The following is a 23,544-nucleotide window of genomic DNA, read 5'->3' on the forward strand; positions in this document are numbered from 1 at the left end:
GGCTTGATTTTATCTATAACCCACTGATTTGGTTTTTTTGGGCTGTCCGGGGTATCCGTAACACTCTCCGCCAACACCAAAGGAATCTATTTTCTTCCTATCAGCTTTCTTCACTGTCCAGCTTTCACACCCATACATAGTAATAGGGAATACGATGGCATGGATTAATCTGGTCTTGGTGGCCAGTGACACATCCTTACACTTCAGAATCTTTTCTAGCTCCTTCATGGCTGCCCTTCCCAGTCTCCATCTCCTTCTGATTTCTTGGCTGCTGTCTCCCTTTTGGTTGACGATGGATGGAGCCAAGGAATAGAAAGTCTTGAACAATTTCAATGTCCTCATTGTCAACCTTAAACCTTAATTTTGATAGTACAAATAAAAAGGGAAGTTCTGTCCTTCGACCCTTCAGCAAACCAAGCCGGGACTTCAGTGCCCACAGGCAACCTGTTGGAGATCCCTGTGCCAGGCTCTAAGAGTCCCCATTGCTCACCCGGTGCCAAGTTCTGTAGCTTTGTTGGGCACGCTGGAATCGCGGACTTGCACGCCACGCTGCCAGTCCCTAAAGAGCATCCCCTCTCTGCTCCAGGTCTTTCTTGCTGAGCTGAAATCCACCAGCCAGTTTTTCGCCTTGAAAGCTCTGAAGAAGGACGTGGTGCTCATGGACGACGACGTCGAATGCACCATGGTGGAAAAGCGAGTCCTCTCCCTTGCGTGGGAACACCCTTTCCTCACACACGTCTATTGCACATTCCAAACCAAGGTAAGGGCGGGGGGAAACCTTGTTCCTTCCTTTCATTTTGAAGACGACAAGAAAAAAAGGCCGGCTTTGGTATGTTGGCACATGGGAACATGCCAGCCTTAGTGTAGCTGTTATAGCACAGCCAGGAGTGTTGTGAGGTGGGGGGGGGGAAAGAGCTGTTTGTTTTTTTAATCCTTAGAGAAAAAGTGGATTTAAAAGATGCCATTGGTTTATTTTTGAGGGGAGTTATATGCTGTGGACGGTAATTTATTCCTTTGTGATACGTTTTATTTTCAGAAAATAAAGGAATGAACATAAAAAAGAGGGGTGGGGGAATAGGGGATTACAGTGATGCTTCAGAGTGGTGAGAGTGGTTAAGAGCAGTGGTTTGAGAGCCAGCGTGGTGTAGTGGTTAAGGGCAGTGGTTTGGAGCAGTGGGCTCTGATCTGGTGAACCGGGTTTGATTCCCCACTCCTCCACATGAGCGGCGGAGGCTAATCTGGTGAACTGGAATTGTTTCCCCACTCCTACACATGAAGCCAGCTGGGTGACCGTGGGCTAGTCACACTCTCTCAGCCCCACCTACCTCACAGGGTGTCTGTTGTGGGGAGGGGGGGAAGGTGATTGTAAGCCGGTTTGATTCTCCCTTAAGTGGTAGAGAAAGTCGGCATATAAAAACCAACTCTTCTTCTTCTTCTAAAATCTTATATCTACTGTTCAATTTTATACACACACACACATACACACACTCAGTGTGAATATACCTTATGTCCCAATTTAATCTTGAACATTCTAAATTATAATATATTTATTCTATATTTCTGTTAAGCTAAACAAAATATTCCTTTTAAGACCACATTTTTAATATTATCCATATACATATTAAGCTCCTCGGGGCTTAATGCTGTTCTCGCGTAAGTATAATAAAACCTCCAGTTTTTTAAAAAAAATCTTCTCTGGGTCTTTTATTTACTAGATTATTTTGAGGGGAGTTATAAGCTGTGGACGGTAATTTTTTTACTGTTTAGTAGCCTTTGGCAAACAAAAGTTGAGGGCAGCAGGAAAAAAAGGAAGACCCAACAAGAGATGGATTGACTCAATAAAGGAAGCCACAGCCTTCAATTTGCAAGATCTGAGCAAGGCTGTCAAAAATAGGACATTTTGGAAGACTTTCATTCATAGGGTCGCCATGAGTCGGAAGCGACTTGACGGCACTTAACACACACACACAGTCTTTGGCAATTTTGTGTGAACTGACCCCATTAAAGATCATACATGAAGCTGCCTTCTACTGAATAAGACCTTTGGTCCATCAATGGAGATGCTGGGGAGGGGCTGTGACTCAGTGGTAGAGCCTCTGCTTGGCATGCAGAAGGTCCCAGGTTCAATCCCCAGCATCTCCAGTTAAAGGGACTTTGATGGACCAAGGGTCTGATTCAGTATAAGGCAGATTCGTGTGTTCATGTGTTCAAAGTCAGTATTGTCTGCTCAGACCGGCAGCGGGTCTCCAGGGTCTCAGGCGGAGGTCTTTCGCATCACCTACCTGCTTCGTCCCTTTAACTGGAGATGCCGGGGATTGAACCAGGGACCTTCTGCATGCCAAGCAGATGCTCTGCCACTGAGCTTCTGCCCCTTCCCAACATGAGGTGATAGGTATTCATTTGTTTGTTTACTTCATTTACATCCCAGTGGGGATCCAAGGAGCTTACATTCTCCTGTCCTCCATGTTATCCTTACCACAACATGTCATTGTTTCCCAGGAAAACCTCTTTTTTGTAATGGAATATCTCAACGGGGGAGATCTGATGTTTCACATTCAAATCTGCCACAAGTTTGACATGGGCAGAGCAAGGTAAGATGGCATCAGTTTTGCTGCTCATTTTGAGAGATTATCCAATGATAACCTTTTCTGATTTGGTGCAGTCCTTGCCAGTAAAGTACCACCTTAGAATGTGAGGGATAATCCTTGGTTTGAAAGCTCAGTCCTATGAGGAAAGGTTGAAGGAGCTGGGTATGTTCAGCCTGGAGAGGAGAAGACTGAGAGGGGACATGATAACCATCTTCAAGTATTTGAAGGGCTGTCATATAGAGGAGGGTGCCAAGTTGTTTTCTGTTGCCCCAGAAGGTCAGACCAGAACCAACGGGTTGAAATTAAATCAAAAGAGTTTCCGTCTAGACATTAGGAAGAATTTTCTAACAGAGCGGTTCCTCAGTGGAACAGGCTTCCTTGGGAGGTGATAAGCTCTCCTTCCCTGGAGGTTTTTAAGGTTAGATGGCCATCTGTCATGCTTCCTCGGGAGGTGGTAAGCTCTCCTTCCCTGGAGGTTTTTAAGCAGAGGCTAGATGGCCATCTGTCAGCCATGCTGATTCTGTGACCATAGGCAGATGATGAGAGGGAGGGCATCTTGGCCGTCTTCTGGGCATGGAGTAGGGGTCACTGGTAGAAGCCACTTTGACTGTAGAGTTTTTTCCCCAACTATCAGAGCATCCCCACATCTCTGGCAACATGATGATGTCACTCCCAGTCAGTGCCGGAAGTAGCATCGACATGTCGCCAGCAACAGAGTCCTAGGCCTCAGTTTGCTACTGGTTAAGTCCCCCCGCCGGCTGGCTGAACAGCAGCAGGGGAAGGGGCCCCAAAGCAGGGGATCCCATGCCCCCCGTGGGGGTCTGGCAACCCGGGCTCATTCACTCCCAGGTCTGGAAAAGTTGAAAAACACTGTTCTCGGGGAGAATGAGGGCCCTGCAATCTGAAATCAAAGGTTCAGAGCGAAAGAGTTAAACTCTACCAACGCCATGGACCTGGTCCAAACCAGGACCTCATGCAGCTCATATTTCCTAATTAATATCAAGTCACAGATGCTTTGCTTTGGCCCTTCGGTTCCTGTTATTTCTCTCTCTTTCCCCCTGTTCTTAGACCGAGGTCTTGAACAATAAAACCAGAACACTTAAATAAGACCCCTAAAAACACCTCCCTTCGACTCTTCTCTGCACCCTATGAAGAACAAGCAGCAAAATGAGGGTCACAGTCCTCAAAGAGGAATTGAACCTTATGCTCTAAAGTTGCTCAAGAAAACGTGGACCATTTATTAAAACATGGCATAATCCATTTTAGCCTGAGCTGGGACTAGGTGCCTGTTAAAACCCTTCTGTCTTCTTTTGTCTGGGTTTTTCAGTGCCATTTTCTAACGGGTTATGATTAATGCTGGATGTTTTTTCTTCTAGCATTTCAGATTTTTTTTTTTAATTGCTTGACTCTGTGGATGTTTGCCGAAAGACAGTTCATACCTATGAAAAGAAACGAGTAAAATCAAAACTGTGACTTTTTCAGGTTCTACGCTGCTGAAATTATTTGCGGCTTGCAATTCCTTCATTCCAAAGGAATCATATACAGGTAGGGTTGTATCATATTTTGTGGGAGAGAATGTGAGAGGTTTTGGGAACGTCAGTGCTGACACAGGGTGTGCATAGTCCATTTCAACTCTAGGAGGAGCTGAAACGTGTTCTTCCTAGTATAAAGAGCCTGTTGAATACTTGCCATGTTTTCCCTTGCCTCTTGTGCAACTTCTGGCTATAACCGAAATGTCTGTCTGCTGTTGGAAGGCCTACAGTTAGTTAATGCTTTTTGCAAAAATAATAATAATAATAATGTTAATAGTAGAAAAGAGCAAGAGTCCAGTAGCAGCTTCAAGACTAACAAAATTTCTGGCAGGGTATGAGCTTTCGTGAGCCACAGCTCACTTCTTCAGACACCAATCCTGCCCTTCTGTCTCAGAAGCATTTTCAGAGAAAAGGCCTCACCCATTTTTATCTTGCAGAGATCTGAAGCTTGATAATGTTCTCTTAGACAAGGAAGGCCACATCAAGATCGCTGACTTCGGGATGTGTAAGGAAAACATGTTCGGAGACGACAAGACGAGCACCTTTTGTGGGACGCCCGACTACATTGCACCAGAGGTAGGCAGGCATCGTGACCCTATTGCTCATAAGGTCTATCAGCAGCTATTAGCCACAGTCGAGAAATGGAACCTCCCTGTCCACAGGCAGTATATCTTTGAAAATGATGCTAGGAGGAAAGAACAGCAGAGTGCCTCTTCCTTTATGCTTGCTTAGGAACTTGGATGGGAGACCACCAAGAAAGCTTAGAGTTGCTACGCAGAGGCAGGCAATGGCAAACCACTTCTGCTCATCTCTTGCCTTGAAAACCCCACAAAGTCGCTATAAGAGCCAGCATGGTGTAGTGGTTAAGAGAGGTGGTTTGGAGCAGTGGACTCTAATCTGGAGAACCAAGTTTGATTCCCCACTCCTCCACCTTGGGCTAGTCACAGTTCTCTCCAAACTCTCTCAGCCCCACCTACCTCACAGGGTGGGGAGGTAAGTGTCTGTTGCGGGGAGGGGAAGGGAAGGTGATTGTAAGCCGGTGTGATTCTTCCTTAAGTGGCACAGAAAGTCGGCATATAAAAACCAACTCCTCTTCCTCTTCTTCTTATAAGTCAGCTGCAATTTGATGCCCTCCCCCCAAAAATCCTACTGACTTAAATGGATTTAGAAGGGTGTCACTGTGTTTAGAATGGCACTGGTCATGTTACATGTTTCGTTAGAAAGAAATTGTCCAACACCTTTGAGAACTGCGGTCAACCAGAGTAGATTAGGGATTCCCAATCATGTCATGCCTGTGGGCCCTTTTGGAATTTTGAGAACATTGAGTGGGGGCTACCACCAAATGGCTGTCATAGGGGGCTATAGCCCACTACCAAATAATTACCATGGGGTCTGGGTGCAGTGATCAAATCTTGGAAGGGTCCCACTTCAGAGGTTCCCAGTATCCTCATGTGATGAAATCAGCTGTTCCTGTGTGCTTTCTGAAGACCAAAGGCCTCCTGGACTCTTCTGAAGAACGAACTGCTCCAAAGAGATGAAGGAAAGGCAGGACTAGCTCTTTGCTTTGGGGGAAATATGCTTTGGGAAAGAAGGGCACCAGAAAACACATTGGCGGGCCCTGTGGCTCCCATGGGGATCACTGGAAGAGATGGGAGGGCCTGTGGCTCAGTTTGTAGAGCATCCGCTTGGCATGCAGAAGGTCCCAGGTTCAATCCCCAGCTTCTCCAGTTAAAGAGATCAGGTAGTAGGTGATGTGAAAGACCCCTGCCAGAGACCCTGGAGAGGTCTGAGTAGACAATACTGCTGGTCTGAGTAGGCAATACTGACTTTGATGGACCAAGGGTCTGATTCAGTAGAAGGCAGCTTCATGTGTTCATATGAGATGTGACTAGCTGCTCACTGTATAACCACGTCATATCTTCAAGTCTTCTCTGTCTTCCATTTCCGACTCCCTTCGATGACAGATTCTCCTGGGACAGAAATACAACATGTCTGTTGACTGGTGGTCCTTTGGCGTCCTCTTATATGAAATGCTGATTGGCCAGTCTCCATTCCACGGCCAGGACGAAGAGGAACTCTTTCAGTCGATCCGCATGGATAGTCCCTTCTACCCTCGCTGGCTCGACACAAATGCGAGAGACCTTTTAGTGAAGGTGAGAAAGGAGATGTCCCTTTTTGGCTAAATACTTCTTGTTTTGCATATATGGGCAGTTCATTTCCCTTTGTGCTAAAACGGCAGCCTTTACAAACAGAATTACCTTCACCGGAGGAACAGCGCTTTAATTAGCTCGCGTTTTGTTTGCAGTATTTCCGTTATTTGTATTTGCTTAGAACGTTAGCCAGTCACATTCTGTGCCCCAGGGGCAACATCGAGCATGTGGAAATTCAATAAGCGCTGTCGTTTGAGAAAATCAGAGCAATAAAACAGTATCAAACACAGGCAGCCGGTTTATTAAACAGCCAGCAATTCTTGATCTCTGGAGACAGTCATCTGCTCCAGAAAAACACTCAGAAACAAAAAAAAAGGTGTTTTGATTTGCCGTTGAAAAATTCCCGAGAACCAGTCTATGTAACATCGGCTGCATCTTTTTGAATTTTCAATCTTAAAGTGTATTGTACAGTATTTATGTTTTTACAGAATCGAAATTATGTTGTATTTTATATGAGGCTAGCCGCCCTGAGCTCAGTTCGCCATGGGAGGGAGGGATACAAATAACATGTATTGTTATTAGCAGGATAATGCTGCGGCAGTCGTCTTGCTTGCCACTGTGTGAACAGACTGCTGGACTTGATGGACCTTGGTCTGAACCAGCAGGGCTTTTCTTAGCTGATTCCACTGTCGAACAACTCTTACTGTAAAAAACGTCTTCCTAATATCCAGCCGGTACCTCTTCGTCCTCGATTTAAACCCATTATTGCATCCTATCCTCTGCTGCGAACAGGAACAGCTCCCTTGTTGAGATTGATTGTGATAGATCGTGATCTTGTGGATCATATATTAAACACACGCACTAAGACTCAAGACACGTTGGTTTCCTTAACAAAACATATAAGTTTACTATATTAAAGGGAGGGTAAACTTGGGATATAAAATAACAACTCCTAACTACAACTCATTTTCTTCTCTTGTTGCCTATTTTGGCTCATAACTTCAGGAGAAGAATTGAAGCGAAGTAACAGGGCGTTCCTAAGAATCGCCGGCGGCCAGGAGGAGGCTGGCAAAGGCCTGCACCAGCGCAAGGTCCCACGGCGCTGGCGTCCGGGTGGCTCATGCCGGCGTTTGTGGCCCCAGCGCCGGTGTGCAGGGCCGGCCGCCGGTCTCTGGCCGCTGCCGTGGCAGCACCAGGTCCAGCCGCTGCCGGAGCCTGCCGCTGGTATCCGGCCGCAGGCAAAGGCCATGGCGGCATCCCGGTGTCCCAGGAGGCGTTCCCGGGGTGTCACGACGCCAGCCAGGGAGCTCAGGAACGGCTCAGGATCACCCCCTTTTTTCCCGGCCGAGATACACCACCCTATGAGGGTTGCACAGATTTTTTGCGCCAGGAAGAGGTTTCGGCGGTGCAGGCATTCCGCTCAGGGATGCACTGTGAGTCTTCTCTTAAGAAAAAAAACACAGCAGTTTAGGCTAGAACTATCCCCTGAGGCCATGCAAACATAACATAATCATTTAACCATTTTTGTAGTCCTGACAGAGATAAAACTTGCAGACTAATTCCCAGCATCCCTGCCCTCCTCTAAGGGACAGCCCTTCAAATACTTCAAGAGAGCAATCCTGTCCCCCCTCAGCCTCCTCTTCTCCAGACTGAACATCCCCAGCTCCCTCCGCCTTTAAAATGCAATGCATCATAATAGCACAACAAATGATAACTGAAACCGATAATCATTATCGGATAATGTATCCTAAAAACTCACAGAGTAAAACCAGGAGATCCAGATGGCATCCTTCATAATAGCACTGGTGACTGAACAGTATGGGGAGAAGGCAGGATAGGTGGAAGTAAAGATGGAACAGGGAGGTCAGTTATGATGGCTGGGTAGACAGGAATCCCCTTCTGAGTCTGCCCTGAAGATGGCTGGATATTATGGGTGGAAAGGTACTGGCTGGATATTAGGGGAAATTTTTTTCAGTAAGTAGTTCAGCAGTGGAATCTTTTCTTCACGGGTGTTGATGTTGTACGCATCCTGAAACGCTGGACACCACATACAAGGTGTGAGCCGTGAGCCATGTCTTAAGGCACATGGACTAACTATTTTAACATAAACTAAATCAAATTGAAATTAAGTCAAAAGAGTTTCCGTCTAGACATTAGGAAGAATTTTCTAACAGTCAGAGCAGTTTCTCAGTGGAACAGGCTTCCTCGGGAGGTGGTAAGCTCTCCTTCCCTGGAGGTTTTTAAGAAGAGGTTAGATGGCCACCTGTGAGCAATGCTGATTCTGTGACCTTAGGCAGGTGATGAGAAGGAGGGCATCTTGGCCATCTTCTGGTCACTGGGGGTGTGGGGGGGGGGAGGTAGTTGTGAATTTCCTGCATTGTGCAGGGGGTTGGACTTGATGACCCCGGTGGTCCCTTCCAACTCTATGATTCTATGATTCTTTAAAGCCACACAGAATAAAAGGCTTTAATATATATATATATATTACCTTGCATAACATTTGTGTATATGTCAGGATGTGTATTGTAAAATCGTGTATGAATGACCACTGAGGAAGGTCTGTAAAAGGCCAAAACGCGTCTGGTCAGATTTTGGTCATTTTATGTACTAACATCAACTGTTATGTGTTGGTAATATTTGTAACTAAGTTTGTGCTTTTTAGAAGCCTGTATTTTAGGCCCTGTGTTTTTAAATATAATTGTGCGCAATAGATAATAAAAATAGATTTATTTGTTGTTATGTTAGACAGTGTTTAGCTCAACCCCTTTGGTTCCCCCTGACTTTTAGGTTGAGTTTCTTTGTTCCCCTTTTTCTTCAGTTGTTGTCTAGGGAGGTGGTGAGCTCCCCCTCACTGGCAGTCTTCAAGCAGCGGCTGGACAAGCACTTGTCAGGGATGCTCAAGGCAGATCCTGCATTGAGCGGGGGTTGGACTAGATGGCCTCTGTGGCCCCCTCCAACTCTACAATTGTATGCTTGCTGGAATAGAAAAGGATGACCATCTTGATTGAGAAGATAAGAGTATTTGGATGAACAGGACCAGTACCCTGAATCATGACAAAACTATTTTTTTCTTTACTCTTCTGTTACTTGTCCAGCTTTTTGTACGAGAACCGGAGAGGAGGCTGGGCACCAAAGGCAACATCCGTCAGCACGCCTTTTTCCAGGAAATCGACTGGGTAGCTGTGGAAGGAAGAGCGGTCGAACCCCCTTTCAAGCCCAGAGTGGTGAGAAAACCCCTTTCGTAACTTGCTGCTTTTTCGTGCCCTTTGGTTCCCTGCACAGGAACGAACGGTCCACCCGAAACGGAGGGCGTTTTCTACCCACTCATTCTCTTGGGTTCAGACCTCTTGCATAGGTGTCCCCCCCACCCCCGTGACCACAATGATATTACACCAGGTTTAAAACTGCCCCCAAACATAGCCTGTTTGGAAACCCAATTCAGTACAATTCAAGTTTCCGAGGGTACTGAGGTTGAACAGGTAGATTTGGGTTCAACATGATTTTCGTGGGATGCGTGTTCGAGAGTATCTTGAGAGATCAAGATATCTGACAAAGTCTTTCACTCTTGAAAGCTCATACCGGGAAAATCTTGTTGGTCTCTAAGGGTGCCACTTGCCTCAAATGTTATCTCAGAATTCTGACCACTTGAGGACATCTCTACAAAAAAGCACAATATGGGAAGAATACATGGGACCGGACACCACACTGTGACCTTTTCCTGTTGTTTTTTAATGGTTAGTACCTGGGAGTTGGCAACTCTAGGCCTGACCTCGTGGGGCTTTGCCGCATTCTCATTTTCCTCGCTTGTAGGTTCCTGTTTCTTTGGGGCGGGGGTCTGTTCTGTACATGGTTTGCCCCTTCTAGTGGCTGATTCAAAATTACACTGGTTTATGTCCGGCATATCTGGTCAGGTTTTTATGCCAGAAGTAAACCGGCGTAATACTGAGTCGACCACTAGAAGGAACAAACCACGTGTGGAACAGAACCCCCACTACCAAAGAAACAGGAACTTACAAGCGAAAGTACAAGGTGGTAGCTTTTGTGAAAAGGACTTGCACAAGCTGGGAAAATGAAGTCATTCCTTTCACTGCTTCCTGGAGGCCAGTGGTGCCGATGTGGAGAAAATATACCATTCAGTATTTGCCATACCTAAATGAATCCTTTTCATTTCTGGGGCCAAACCTTTTGGAAGAGGCTCCTATGCTACAACCTTAATATATACATTTCCCTTCCAAGTTCCTTTTTAGAGAATCCAAGGTGGTTTTCATATTTATCCATTGATGACCCTGCTTATTATGGCTGCAATTGACCAATGCTGGAATTTTTTTAGGAGGGGTGGGGGAAGTCACTTGAAAAGTGCCACTCAGTCCTATTAGTTTGGTTCGCTCTAGCCACTGGACATCCATCCACCTGTTCCCTGTGCCTCAATTGGTGAGAAGTTCCAAGAGAATGGTGGGTATGATTGTCTGGCATGGACCTTTCAGCGGTGGCTCTCAGAATTTGGGATTGTTTGCCTTTGGAATTCCTTGCCCTTTCTCCCTCTCCCAAACTACTAGAACTCGGGAGGCACCTGATGAAGTTGGTGGGCAGCAGATTGAGGACGGACAATAGGAAATACCTCTTTACTCAGCAAGTGATTAGAAGGTGGAATTCGCTGCCAGAGCATGGAGTGATGGCCACAGGCATAGGCAGGGCATTAGACAGATTCATGGTGGAGAGGTCTGTCAATGGCTACTAGCCATGGTGACTAAAGGGAACCTCCAGGTTCAGAGGCAGTCAGCCTCGGGATCCCAGTGCCTTTAGGCAACAGCAGGACAAGGCCTCAGCCTCTATGCCTTGTTGTTGGACCTCCAAAGGAACTGGTTGGCCACTGTGTGAGATGGGATGCTGGACTAGATGGACCACTGGTCTGATTCAGCAGGGCTCTTCTGATGTTCTTAGGATGCTGGATGGGATGGACCACTGGTTTGATCCTGCAGGGCTCTTCTTTTGTTCTTAGGATGCTGGAATGGATGGACCACTGGTCTGATCCATCAGGGCTTTTCTGATGTTCTTAAGATGCTGGACTGGATGAACCACTGGTCTGATCCAGCAGGGCTCTTCTGATGTTCTTAGGATGCTGGACTTGATGGACCACTGGTCTGATCCAGCAGGGCTCTTCTTTTCTTAGGATGTCTGATCCTGCAGGGCTCTTCTTTTTTTCTTAGGATCCTGGACTGGATGGACCATTGGTCTGGTCCAGCAGGGCTCTTCTTACATTTTTGTGTTCTAGTTCCAATTGGGGGGGGGGGCTCAGTCTGCAAATGCCTGCCCGCCCCGCTTTCCTCCCCCTCCCACCCACCCACCTGCTCATCCAGCTGCATGCCCCTCTCCAATGCCTACCTGCTCTCTGTTGCACTTCTATGGATATGCTTGTGCCATGTTGTTTTAATTGCTGTTGTTTGACGGTTGCATGTGCTTGCTGACAATAGTTGTTTTAATGCTGGCTGCGGTTTTATTGTTGGTTTTGGTTTCTGTTAGCTGCACTGGGGATCCCCAGGTGGGGATGGAAAGGTGGGTTAGATGTGTTAAAAATAAATCAAGAGCTATATCAAGCAATAAATGGCCTTTTCAGGACAACAATTCCCCTCCCCCTTGAGCAAGTTACATTAAAATGAACTCTCCTCCAGTCCAATGCATGCCTACTTGGGAGGACGCTCCTTTGCACCTAGGGGGGGCTTGCTTCCGAGTAGTGAAATGCACATGATCTGCTTGTTAACAGGGTGGGGGCATTTCCTGTTTGCATGTGTGATATTGGCTATTCCAAAGGGAGATGTACAGTTTCTGCCTAACTTAATAGTTGCCCTTCCATCCTCTACATTGGACAAACAGGCCAGTCCCTGTAACAAAATGAAACTGACATGGGAAGATCATGTACTCCGTGGCTCTTAAAGAGACACACTCACAATAAATAAAGGCAAGTATAATAAATCAAAACCCAACGTGAAATTTAACAATGCAGGTAAGTACAACAGTTCTTAATTCCACATAGACACAAGAGCCATGATTTTGTGCAACTTAATATGGTATATCCTTTCTTTTTATTTCAAGCTCATCTGACCAAAGATCTTGAGCGCAACATACATAATATGGTATATATACATCCAAAGTTCAAATCTTCAAGGCACGGAATCCGATCTTCGGCTTCCCTTGGTTTCTCCCGGCGTCCGTCGCCCAGACGCTTTTCGGGACGTGCCTTGAAGATTTGAACTTTGGATGTACATACCATATTTTAAAAAGGTAAAAGGTCCCCTGTGCAGGCACCTGATCATTCCTGACCCATGGGGTGATGTCACATCTCGACGTTTACTAGGCAGACTTTGTTTACAGGGTGGTTTGCCAGTGCCTTCCCCAGTCATCTTCCCTTTACCCCCCGGGAAGCTGGGTACTCATTTTACCAACCTCGGGAGGATGGAAGGCTGAGTTGACCTTGAGCCGGCTACCTAGAACCAACTTCCGCTGGGATCAAACTCAGGTCGTGAGCAGAGCTTGGACTGCAGTACTGCAGTTTACCACTCTGTGCCACGGGGCTCATACATACCATATTAGGATGCACAAAGTCTTGGTGCTTGTGTTAATGTGGAATTAAGAACTGTTTTACTTACCTGCATTGTTAAATTTCACGTTGGGTTTTGATTTATTATACTTGCATTTATTTATTGTGAGTGTATCTCTTTAAGAGCCACTGACTACACGATACGGAGGTCTTCCTATGTCAGTATCAGTTACTGCTTGAGCTTTTTGACATAGACGTGCGCTTTTTTGATTGCACAAAGATTAAATGAACATATGTCTGACATCAGAAACCACAACATTCAGAAACCAGCGGGGGAACATTTTAATCTTCCAGGACATTCAGTTGCTGATTTAAGAGTAGCAGTTCTCCTACAGAGGGATTTCAAAGGGAGGTTAGAAAGAGAGACTGTTGCATTACAACTAATAATGAAGCGCAAGACAATGCATTCTCCTGGACTGAATAGAGATCTGGGATTCCTGTCTCATTACCAATGCTAATTTCTCCACGCCTACAACCCCTCTGTATACCACACCTAATTCAATCACGCCTGCTAATGTCATTTACTTGCTTTTGACATTTACATTGCCCTTGTGTGTCTAATTCGTCTCTACTTAAGGATAGATGGAATCATGTTCTAGCTGTATCTGAAGAAGTAAGCTGTAGCTCACAAAAGCTCATACCCTGCCAGAAATTTTGTTAGTCTTTAAGGTGCTGCTGGACTCTTGCTGTTTTCTACTGCTAGTGCCAGACTGACATGGCTAACCACCATGCTAGGTTTGACCTTTAAAGCCCTATGTAGCTACGTACCAGGGTCTTCTCCCATTCGTTCCTGCCTGGGAATTAAGATGTCAGGGAAAGGCCCTCCTGCCTGACCCATAAATCAAAGAAGCTCATTTGGTGGGTACGTGAGACAGGGCCTTTTCAGTGGCAGCCCCATAATTATGGAACAACCTCCCCAGGTGCCTGTCCCGCTCACTTTTGATCCTTAGGAGGCTGTTGGTTTTATTTAGGACCACATTTTGTTAACGTTTACTAGCAGTCCTGAATTGTGTTTTTAAATTTTGGTTTTTACGGGGTTTTTTAATGGATTTTATTTCATGTATTTTATCTATGTTGTAAGCTGCCTTGAACTCTGTAAGGAAGAAAGGCAGCTAAGAAATGTTTTACACAAATAAATAATAATAATACTGACCCTTGCTTAGCTTCTGAGATTTGATGAGATCAGGCTAGTCTGGGTCACTGGAATGCAACACACTAACTTGGCTACTCCTCTGGAGTTTCTTCTGTGTTTATTTAAAAAAATTCTTTAGCAAATTTTAGCCAGCATGGTATAGTGGTTAGAAGTGGTGGACTCTAATCTGGAGAACCAGGTTTGATTCCCCACTCCTCCACATGAGCGGCAGACTCTGATCTGGTGAACAGGGTTGGTTTCCCACACACACACACACATGAAGCCAGCTGGATGATCTTGGGTTAGTCACAGTTCTCTCCAAACTCTCTCAGCCCCACCGACCTCACAAGGCACCTGTTGGGGGGGGGGGAGGGAAGGTGATTGTAAGCCGCTTTGATTCTCCTTAAAGGTAGAGAAAAGCAGGGTATAAAAACCAACTTTTCTTCTTCCATGCAACAAACCTGTGAGGTAGGAGGATAGCCTGCGTGGTGTAGTGGTTAAGAGCGGCAGACTCGAATCTGGAGAACCGGGTTCGATTCCCCATTCCTCCACATGCAGCCTGCTTGGTGACCTTGGGCCAGTCACAGTTCTCTCCAAACTCTCTCAGCCCCACCTACCTCACAAGGTGTCTATTGTGGAGAGGGGAAGGGAAGGTGATTGTAAGCTGGTTCAAGAGCCCGTAAAGGTAGAGAAAATTCTGGTATAAAGACCACCACCACCACCACCACCTCCTCTTCCTCCTCCTCCTCTTCTTCTTCTTCTTCGAATACAGATTACCTGTAAGCTTTACCCAAGAGTCAAAGGAGCTTGAAGATAGCTTTTTCTAGTGACCAAACAGCAGGGGAGGGAAGGGTTGTTTTCCCTCTCTCTCCACACCCATTCTCCTCCTTGGTAGCTAAAGCAATCCCAGAGGCTGCATTTGCAAAGGGGGGGGGGAGTCCTTTAAGAATCAAATACGTTAAATACGAACGAAACAGTAATACCGACATGTTATCCTCCATGATGTCGATAATCATCCCTAACCACCATCGCTGACTCTGATTTCTCTCTCCTTCGGCAAGAAATCGCCCGGCGATTGCAGCAACTTTGACAAGGAATTTCTGAACGAGAAACCCCGGCTATCGTACGGAGACCAAGCTCTCCTTAACAGCATGGACCAGAACTTGTTCAGAAACTTTTCATTTACCAGCCCCATCATGGATAAGTTGCTGTCCTGAGAACCGGAAGCGCCGCTACCTAAAAAAGATGCGCCAGATCGGCTGAACTCCTTCTTCTCCTCTCCTGAAGACAGGGCGATGAAACTTCAGCATACCTCTAGAGAGAAAATAGGGTTGCCAACCTCCAGGTGGGTCCTGGAGATCTCCCAGAATTACAACTGATCTTGAGATCACAGAGATCATTTTCCCTGGAGAAAATGGCTGCTTTGGAGGGAGGCGTCTGTGACTTCACTTCCCTGCTGAGCTCCCTCCCCTGCCCAGATCAGAAGGAATTTCCCATCCTGGAGTTGGCAACCCAAACAGAAATAGTCTGGCTGGATTCCCCTGGTTCCATGCGACAGTGTATTCTCTGTGTTTCCGTTAGCTAAATCTCAGGTCTGCTTTCTGCTCTTGCAAGATCTTGTGAGATTTCCACCCTGCACACCAGATCCCAATCCTGTGAGATCTTTCAGATCTCATGAGATTCTTTCCTCTTTGCAAGCTCCACCATGCCCTTGGGCCTTTGGGAGCTCTTCCCTGTGGGGATAGGGTTGCCAGCTCTGGGTTGGGAAATACCTGGAGATATTTGGGGCAGAGCCTGAAGAGGGCAGAGTTTGGGGAGGGGAGGGACTTCAGTGCCATAGAGTCCAATTGCAAAAGGAGTCATTTTCTCCAGGTGAACTGATCTGGAGATCAGTTGGAATAGCGGGAGATCTCCAGCTAGTATCTGGAGGTTACAAACTTATAAACACAGCAGCATAAGACAACAAAACACATAAATCATACTATGCAAAGAGTGCTATATTCTATGTGCAATAGTCAAATACAGTGAATAAATATATACAGTGATGTTAGCTAGACAAATAGAACTATATACCAAAGTTAAACGTTCTTTTTTAGAACCAGTGTCTTTGGAGTCATTGTCCATCAGTAATCCTTTCAAGGTTGCAACATTTGGGTGCCTTGTTGTTGAAGTGCATCATGGAGTTGTATCCTGTTGATTGCACTGACAATATGAAGTTGGGATCATACAAATTTCACAGTCCAAGGTGTATAACAGGGGTCCGGATTAACGCCCAGTTTCGACCCGAGGTCTTCATCAGAAAATATGCTATAATATACATATACATTCTGTCAATCAGTTGTTCATTGTTATCAATATAATATTGAGAAGGTAGCTTACTCCACAAGAACCACCCTACAAATTTTTTGTGGTTCTATAAGCAGATTAGTCATGTTATAAGCATTCAAATATTATAAAAATAAACTGTTATAATAAACTATTATAATAATACTCACTTCAAGGCAGTTAATATGTCTGCTCTTGTAATGGAGGGAACTCAAAGCTCTCAAATTACTCTGTGTAGTTGAATGCTAAAAGACAGCATTTCCAAATCAACAGCAGCTGTTTCAGCAGACTGTTTCCTGACACTTAAAGGGATATTCACTCAATTCTTACTTTTAAGGCCTCAAATGAAACATGTCAAATCCAGTTCATTATTGTGTCCAAATGGAGAAACTGTATTCAGCAGGTGGATATATTTAGCCTCCTGTTGTTTTAAAATCTTATCTATGTCCACTTTGTCAGAAGTTCTGCGTTCATAACGCCAAATAACAAAATATGCAAAATCATCAGTGATATGGTTCTTGTTTTTAAAATGCAATGCCATCGGGGCGTCTAAGACTTGGTTTCTAATGCCTTGAAGTGAGTATTATTATAATAGTTTATTATTAACAACAACAAGGCACCCAAATGTGGCCACCTTGAAAGGATTACTGATGGACAATGACTCCAAAGACACTAGTTCTAAAAAAGAACGTTTTAACTTTTGTATATAGTTCTATTTGTCTAGCTAACATCACTGTATATATTTATTCACTGTATTTGACTACTGCACATAGAATATAGCACTCTTTGCTTAGTATGATTTATGTGTTTTGTTGTATTATGCTGCTGAGTTTATAAGCTTGTAACTAACATTACAGCAGGCTGATTACTTATTTGCCAGTATCTGGAGGTTGGCAATTGGACACTATGGCACTGAAGTCCCTCCCCTCCACAAACTCAGCCCTCCTAAGTATTTTTGGGTAAAATGTGTTGTTATAATCACTGTTGAATTATTACTGTTCATAAAGCAGGTTGTACATCTATGGTGGGTTGTTCTGTTTTACATACACACCGAGATGATATATTTGGTCATAGCTGCTGTGGTTATCCAAATTAACCTCCAGGTGGTGGCTGGAGATCTCCCACTTTTCCAACTGATCTCCAGGTGATAGAGATCAGTTCCCCTGGATAAAAGGGCAGCTTTGGCAATTGGACTCTATGGCATTGAAGTCCCTCCCCTCTCCAAACCCCGCCCTCATCAGGCTCCACCCCCAAAATTTCCAGGTATTTCCCAACTCATTGCTGGCAACCCTTCCTGAGACCCTGGTTGCCAGCTGCCACTTGGTAGAGTAGTGGGGGTGAAATGGGGGAGGGAATAGGCTTTGTGGCAGTGCCATAACATTGTTGATGCAAACCAGGAAGTGACATCGTCACACAGGCGCAACAAGCGAGGATCCCATCGAAAATCTTTGGTTTCAGTTTTACCATAGAGCTCTGGTGGAATCCTAGAGTGTCGCACCAACGTGATGATGTCACTTCTGGGTTTGTCTTAGAAGAGACGTCGCAGCATCACTGTGATGCATATTTGTGTGTCTCTGCCCATTAAACCTCCCAACGCATAAGTGGCAACCCTACAACCCAGTGACGCCAGTTTAATGGGTCTTCATTTGTTTTTCCTTCAGTACATAGAATATGCCATTATTCCTCAGAACGGTCATGGGGTTGAATTAAAACTGTTAATACCAATTTTTTTCTTAACTGTATATGATGTTTGTACAGGTTAATAAAGTGTTGTCCATGGAAATGTGTGCAGATGTTATCTCTAGGCAAACCGAAGTTGGGAGCATTCCTAAGAGAGAAAGTTTGTGCCTGAATGTGGAAGTAAAAATAGGACCACTTCCCAGGCAAGGGTGGGGCCAAACGTGGTGAGCCCCAGAGAGCCAGCGTGGTGTAGTGGTTAAGAGCGGTGGTTTGGAGCAGTGGACTCTAATCTGGAGAACCGGGTTTGATTCCCCACTCCTCCACATGAGCGGCAGACGCTAATCCGGTGAACTGGATTTGTTTCCCCACTCCTCCACATGAAGCCAGCTGGGTGGCCTTGGGCTAGTCACACTCTCTCAGCCCCACCTACCTCACAGGGTGTTCTGTTGTGGGGAGGGGAAGGGAAGGCGATTGTAAGCCGGTTTTATTCTCCCTTATGTGGTAGAGAAAGTCGACATCTGAAAACCAACTCTTCTTCTTCTGGTTGAGCGGAGGGTCCAAACCTTGGACCAAAGGCCAAGATCCAACAAAATCAACTCAAAAATAATCAAGAAAGTTATTTATTACAATTATTTATTACAACAACATGAAAACAAATTTATTATTGCTAACTAAAGAGCATCAGTGAGGCTCAAACCACACGTATTATTGCTAACTAAAGAGCATCAATGAGGCCCAAACTACACGTAACACGTGATTGTCACAAGGACTTGCACCTAATTCAGATTAGAACTATGGTATGGAGGAAGGACGGGCTTCAGCTTTCCCCCTGCCCTTTTTCCCCTGACCCAAATTAGCCTGGGGTCCTTAACCCGTCAGAGGGGCTGCACGTGCTAGAGTTGCCAACCTCCAGGTACTATATGCTGAAACAACAATAGTTAAGAAAATTACAGCATAGGCTCAATTTCCAAAAATATTTTTATAATAATGCAAAAAACTCATAGCTCAGCAAGATGTAACTATAACTCAGAAACACAAGTATTTTAAAGGTTAATTCACCAGCAAGATCAAAAAACCGGTTACCGCACCGGCAATGTGTAGCCCCTGGCCCGTCCCAAAAATAACATAAAGGGTATGAAACCCACAGTTCTAAATTCAAACAAAATTCAACCGGAATAACTTATTCCAAATCCAAAGGAAATAGTCCAACAAACTTGTTTCAAGAAGAATCGGCATGCAAAGGTAACGTGCGCCGTCAGGGAGGGCAAAATCCAAGAGTTCCAGATAGGAAAATTCCAACAAAACGACACTTCCGGATTTGTGTTCGTTTCGCGTATAAGCTTCATCAGTTGTTAGTGTAATTCCTCTAGCTTCATAAACATTTTTACAGGGTTCATAGACCTCATAAAGGGTTCACAGACCTCACAAAAGACCAGCAGACCTGACACGTGTCTATATGCTGAAACAACAATAGTTAAGAAAATTAAGACACGTGTCAGGTCTGCTGGTCTTTTGTGAGGTCTGTGAACCCTTTATGAGGTCTATGAACCCTGTAAAAATGTTTATGAAGCTAGAGGAATTACACTAACAACTGATGAAGCTTATACGCGAAACGAACACAAATCCGGAAGTGTCGTTTTGTTGGAATTTTCCTATCTGGAACTCTTGGATTTTGCCCTCCCTGACGGCGCACGTTACCTTTGCATGCCGATTCTTCTTGAAACAAGTTTGTTGGACTATTTCCTTTGGATTTGGAATAAGTTATTCCGGTTGAATTTTGTTTGAATTTAGAACTGTGGGTTTCATACCCTTTATGTTATTTTTGGGACGGGCCAGGGGCTACACATTGCCGGTGCGGTAACCGGTTTTTTGATCTTGCTGGTGAATTAACCTTTAAAATACTTGTGTTTCTGAGTTATAGTTACATCTTGCTGAGCTATGAGTTTTTTGCATTATTATAAAAATATTTTTGGAAATTGAGCCTATGCTGTAATTTTCTTAACCTCCAGGTATTAGCTGGAGATCTCCTATTACAACAGATCTCCGGCCGATAGAAATCAGTTCACCTGGAGAAAATGGCCGCTTTGGCAATTGGACTCTATGGCATTGAAGTCCCTCCCCTTCCCAAACCCTGCCCTCTTCAGGCTCCACCCCTAAAACCTCCCACAAGTGGTGAAGAAGGACCTGGCAACCTTAGCACATGCTAAGGTTCCATAACAAGGAACTCACAACAGCTTTCGTGCAGCAAGTCCCCATGGTGGTCACGTGTTATATATACTGTGTAGTCTGGCCCTTAAGGGATCATAGAATCATAGAGTTGGAAGGGACCACCAGGGTCATCTAGTCCAACCCCCTGCACAATGCAGGAAATTCACAACTACCTCCCCCCCTCACATCCCCAGTGACCCCAACTTCATGCCCAGAAGATGGCCAAGATGCCCTTCCTTCTCATGATCTGGCTAAGGTCATAGAATCAGCATAGAATCAGCTGACAGATGGCCATCTAGCCTCTGCTTCAAAACCTCCAGGGAAGGAGTGCTTACTACCTCCTGAGGAAGCCTGTTCCACTGAGTAACCGCTCTAACTGTTAGAAAATTCTTCCTAATGTCTAGGCAGAAACTCTTTTGATTTAATTTCAACCCGTTGGTTCTGGTCTGACCTTCTGGGGCAGCAGAAAACAACTCGGCCCCTTCCTCTATATGACAGCCCTTCTGTCATATAAAACAATTTGTCTGTTTGTTTGCATAATTTATAGTCTGCCTTTCTCGCAGGGACTTCTGACAGACTGTAATCTGGTGAACCAGGTTGGTTTCTCCACTCCTGCACATGAAGCCTGCTGGATGACCCTGGGCCAGTCACAGTTCTCTCTGAACTCTGTCAGCCCCACACCTACCTCACAGGGCGGGGAGAAGAAGGAAAAGGAGATTGTAAACCGGTTTGATTCTCCTTAAAAAGGGAGAGAAAGTCGGCATATAAAAACCAAGTCTTCCTCTTCGACCAGCCCTACGCCCTGATATTAAAAGTGCATTTCTCAGGGTTGGACCCTTGATGGCAGTGTTACATATCAAGTAAACCACTGGCAGCCAGAGACAATTTGTTGGGCATATTGATAAACTTCCCTTGGCATTTTCCCTACAAAATGGGACTCCCTAACATCTAAACACAATTCACAGTGGGTAGCCGTGTTAGTCTGTCTGCAGTAGTAGAAAAGGGCAAGAGTCCAGTAGCACCTTAAAGACTAACAAGAATATTTTCTGGTAGGGTATGAGCTTTCGTGAGCCACAGCTCACTTCTTCAGATACCTGGTATCTGAAGAAGTGAGCTGTGGCTCACGAAAGCTCATAGCCTACCAGAAAATATTTTTGATACTCTTTAAGGTGCTACTGGAGTCTTGCCCTTTTCTACTATCTAAACACAAATTAGAGGACAGATCCATCATGGTTGTTAGCCGTAATGGCAATATGGAACCTGCCTGTTCAGAGGCAGTGTACCTCTGAATACTGGTTGGGAAGGCTTTGATCTTCCATGGCAACTAGAAGAGATTCAGTAATAAATGTGACATCATTCTTTGTTTTTGTGTGTATGATGCCCTGGCTGAGCTGTAGAGTTGCCAGACAATGCCTGGCCACCAGCAGGAGGGTTGTGGGCAGGACCAGCTACAGTGCTATGGCATTTCCAGTAAAAACCCAGAAGTGATATAGGATAGTTCTAGGAATTTCCAGAAACTCTATGGTGAAACCATTGAGTTTCCAGTGATTCCTAGAGGTACCCCAGATCACTTCTGGGCTTTTACAATACCGCGGTGACTTTTTTTTTACAACCACAACTCCGAGAAGTCTTGGCTTCCCTTCCGAGAGGGCACAGAAGGAGAAGGAGAAGGAGAATTGATTTTTATACGCCAGCTTTCTCTACCACTTAAGGAAGAATCAAACCGGCTTACAGCCACCTTCCCTTCCCCTCCCCACAACAGACACCCTGTGAGGTAGGTGGGGCTGAGAGAGCTCTAAGAGAGCAGTGACTAGCCCAAGGTCACCCAGCTGGCTTCATGTGCAGGAGTGGGGAAACCAACCCGGTTCACCGGATTAGCGCCCACCGCTCATGTGGAGGAGTGGGGAATCCAACCCGGTTCTCCAGATCAGAGTCCACCTCTCCAAACCACCGCTCTTAACCACTACACCACGCTGGCTCCCAGCTGGATCACAAGAGACCAGCTGGATCACAACTCAGTACAAAGACTGTGTACTTTCCCACGAAAGCCCGCCTGTTATTTATTTATTATGAAAATATCACATTGCACCTCCCCACCCATCAAAAAAGGGATGTCTCTGGGAAGCTAATGAATTCCACAGTTGACCCCCCCCTCCAGGGACATGACACTTAGAGGTATACTTCTTCTAAACATGAAGGTTCTATTTAGCTGTCATGGTTAACAGCAGTTGTTGGGCCTCTCCCCCGGGTACTTTGCCTAAACTCCTTTTAAAGCCAGTGGCTTTGTGGCAGAGAAGCGTAGGCACCATTTGGAACCTTTATTAGAAATAAAGATCATAGAATCATAGAGTTGGAAGGGACCACCAGGGTCATCTAGTCCAACCCCCTGCACAATGCAGGAATTTCACAACTACCTCCCCCCCACACCCCCAGTGACCCCAACCCTCCCCCCGCCATGCAGGATCCCACAATCAAAGCACTCCTGACAGATGGCCATCTAGCCTCTGCTTAAAGACCTCCAAAGACGGGGACTCCACCACCCTCCAAGGCAGCGCATTCCACCGTCGGAGTATCTTCAGATGTCAGAGTATCTTCAGACCCTGTATGATTCGAAGAGCGTGATGTCTCATTTCCAGGCACGTTTGTGGAGCTAAGCTGTATCTCTCCAGATTCAAAGGCATTTTGTATGGTGTCTGAACATTTTGCTCATTAAAACTGCATTTCCTTGTCAGCTCAGACCAATGTTCATTGACTCTAGTGTCCAGTTTCCAACATCAGTCATCCAGATGACTCTGAGAAGCTAATAAATAGAGCATGAAAGCAACTCCCTTCCCTTTTGGTTAAACCATTGAGTTTTGGGTGAATTCTAGAGTGTCGTCCCCAATGTCATACCGGCACACCTGTCCCCACACCCTAATTTTTCTTCATGGTATAGGCATTTTACATGGTTTATAAATAAGGCTGCCAACCTCCAGGTACTAGCTGGAGTTCCCCTGCTATTACAACTGATCTCCAGCCAATAGAGATCAGTTCACCTGGAGAAAATGGCCACTTTGACAATTGGACTCTATGGCATTGAAGACCCTCCCCTCCCCAAACCCCGCCCTCCTCAGGCTCCACCAAAAAAACTCCCGCAGATGGCGAAGAGGGACCTGGAAACCTTATTTATAAACAGGATTGCTAGCTCTGAGCTGGGAAATTCCTGGAGGTTTGGGGGGCGGTGGAGCCTGGGGAGGGCAGGATTTGGGGCGGGGAGGGACCTCAGCAAGGTATAATGACATACAGTCCCCGCTGCAAAGCATCCATTTTCTCCAGGGGAACTGATCTCTGTAGT

At 45.5% G+C, this 23,544-nt stretch overlaps 1 protein-coding gene across 1 annotated transcript in view; it reads left to right on the forward strand.

Moving 5' to 3' along the window:
• The window catches only part of PRKCQ (protein kinase C theta), a 39,095-nt gene extending 23,881 nt beyond the window's left edge, over positions 1-15,214 (forward strand). The window contains exons 11-17 of the mRNA XM_056846112.1: positions 587-760; positions 2,500-2,591; positions 4,071-4,133; positions 4,558-4,696; positions 6,085-6,273; positions 9,366-9,494; positions 15,059-15,214. Coding sequence (XP_056702090.1) covers positions 587-760; positions 2,500-2,591; positions 4,071-4,133; positions 4,558-4,696; positions 6,085-6,273; positions 9,366-9,494; positions 15,059-15,214 — 942 coding nt within the window. The remainder of the gene's footprint in view (positions 1-586; positions 761-2,499; positions 2,592-4,070; positions 4,134-4,557; positions 4,697-6,084; positions 6,274-9,365; positions 9,495-15,058) is intronic.
• The last annotated feature ends 8,330 nt before the right edge of the window (positions 15,215-23,544 follow it).

This window comes from Euleptes europaea, chromosome 3, assembly GCF_029931775.1.
Source record: "Euleptes europaea isolate rEulEur1 chromosome 3, rEulEur1.hap1, whole genome shotgun sequence".
Lineage (NCBI taxonomy): Eukaryota > Metazoa > Chordata > Lepidosauria > Squamata > Sphaerodactylidae > Euleptes > Euleptes europaea.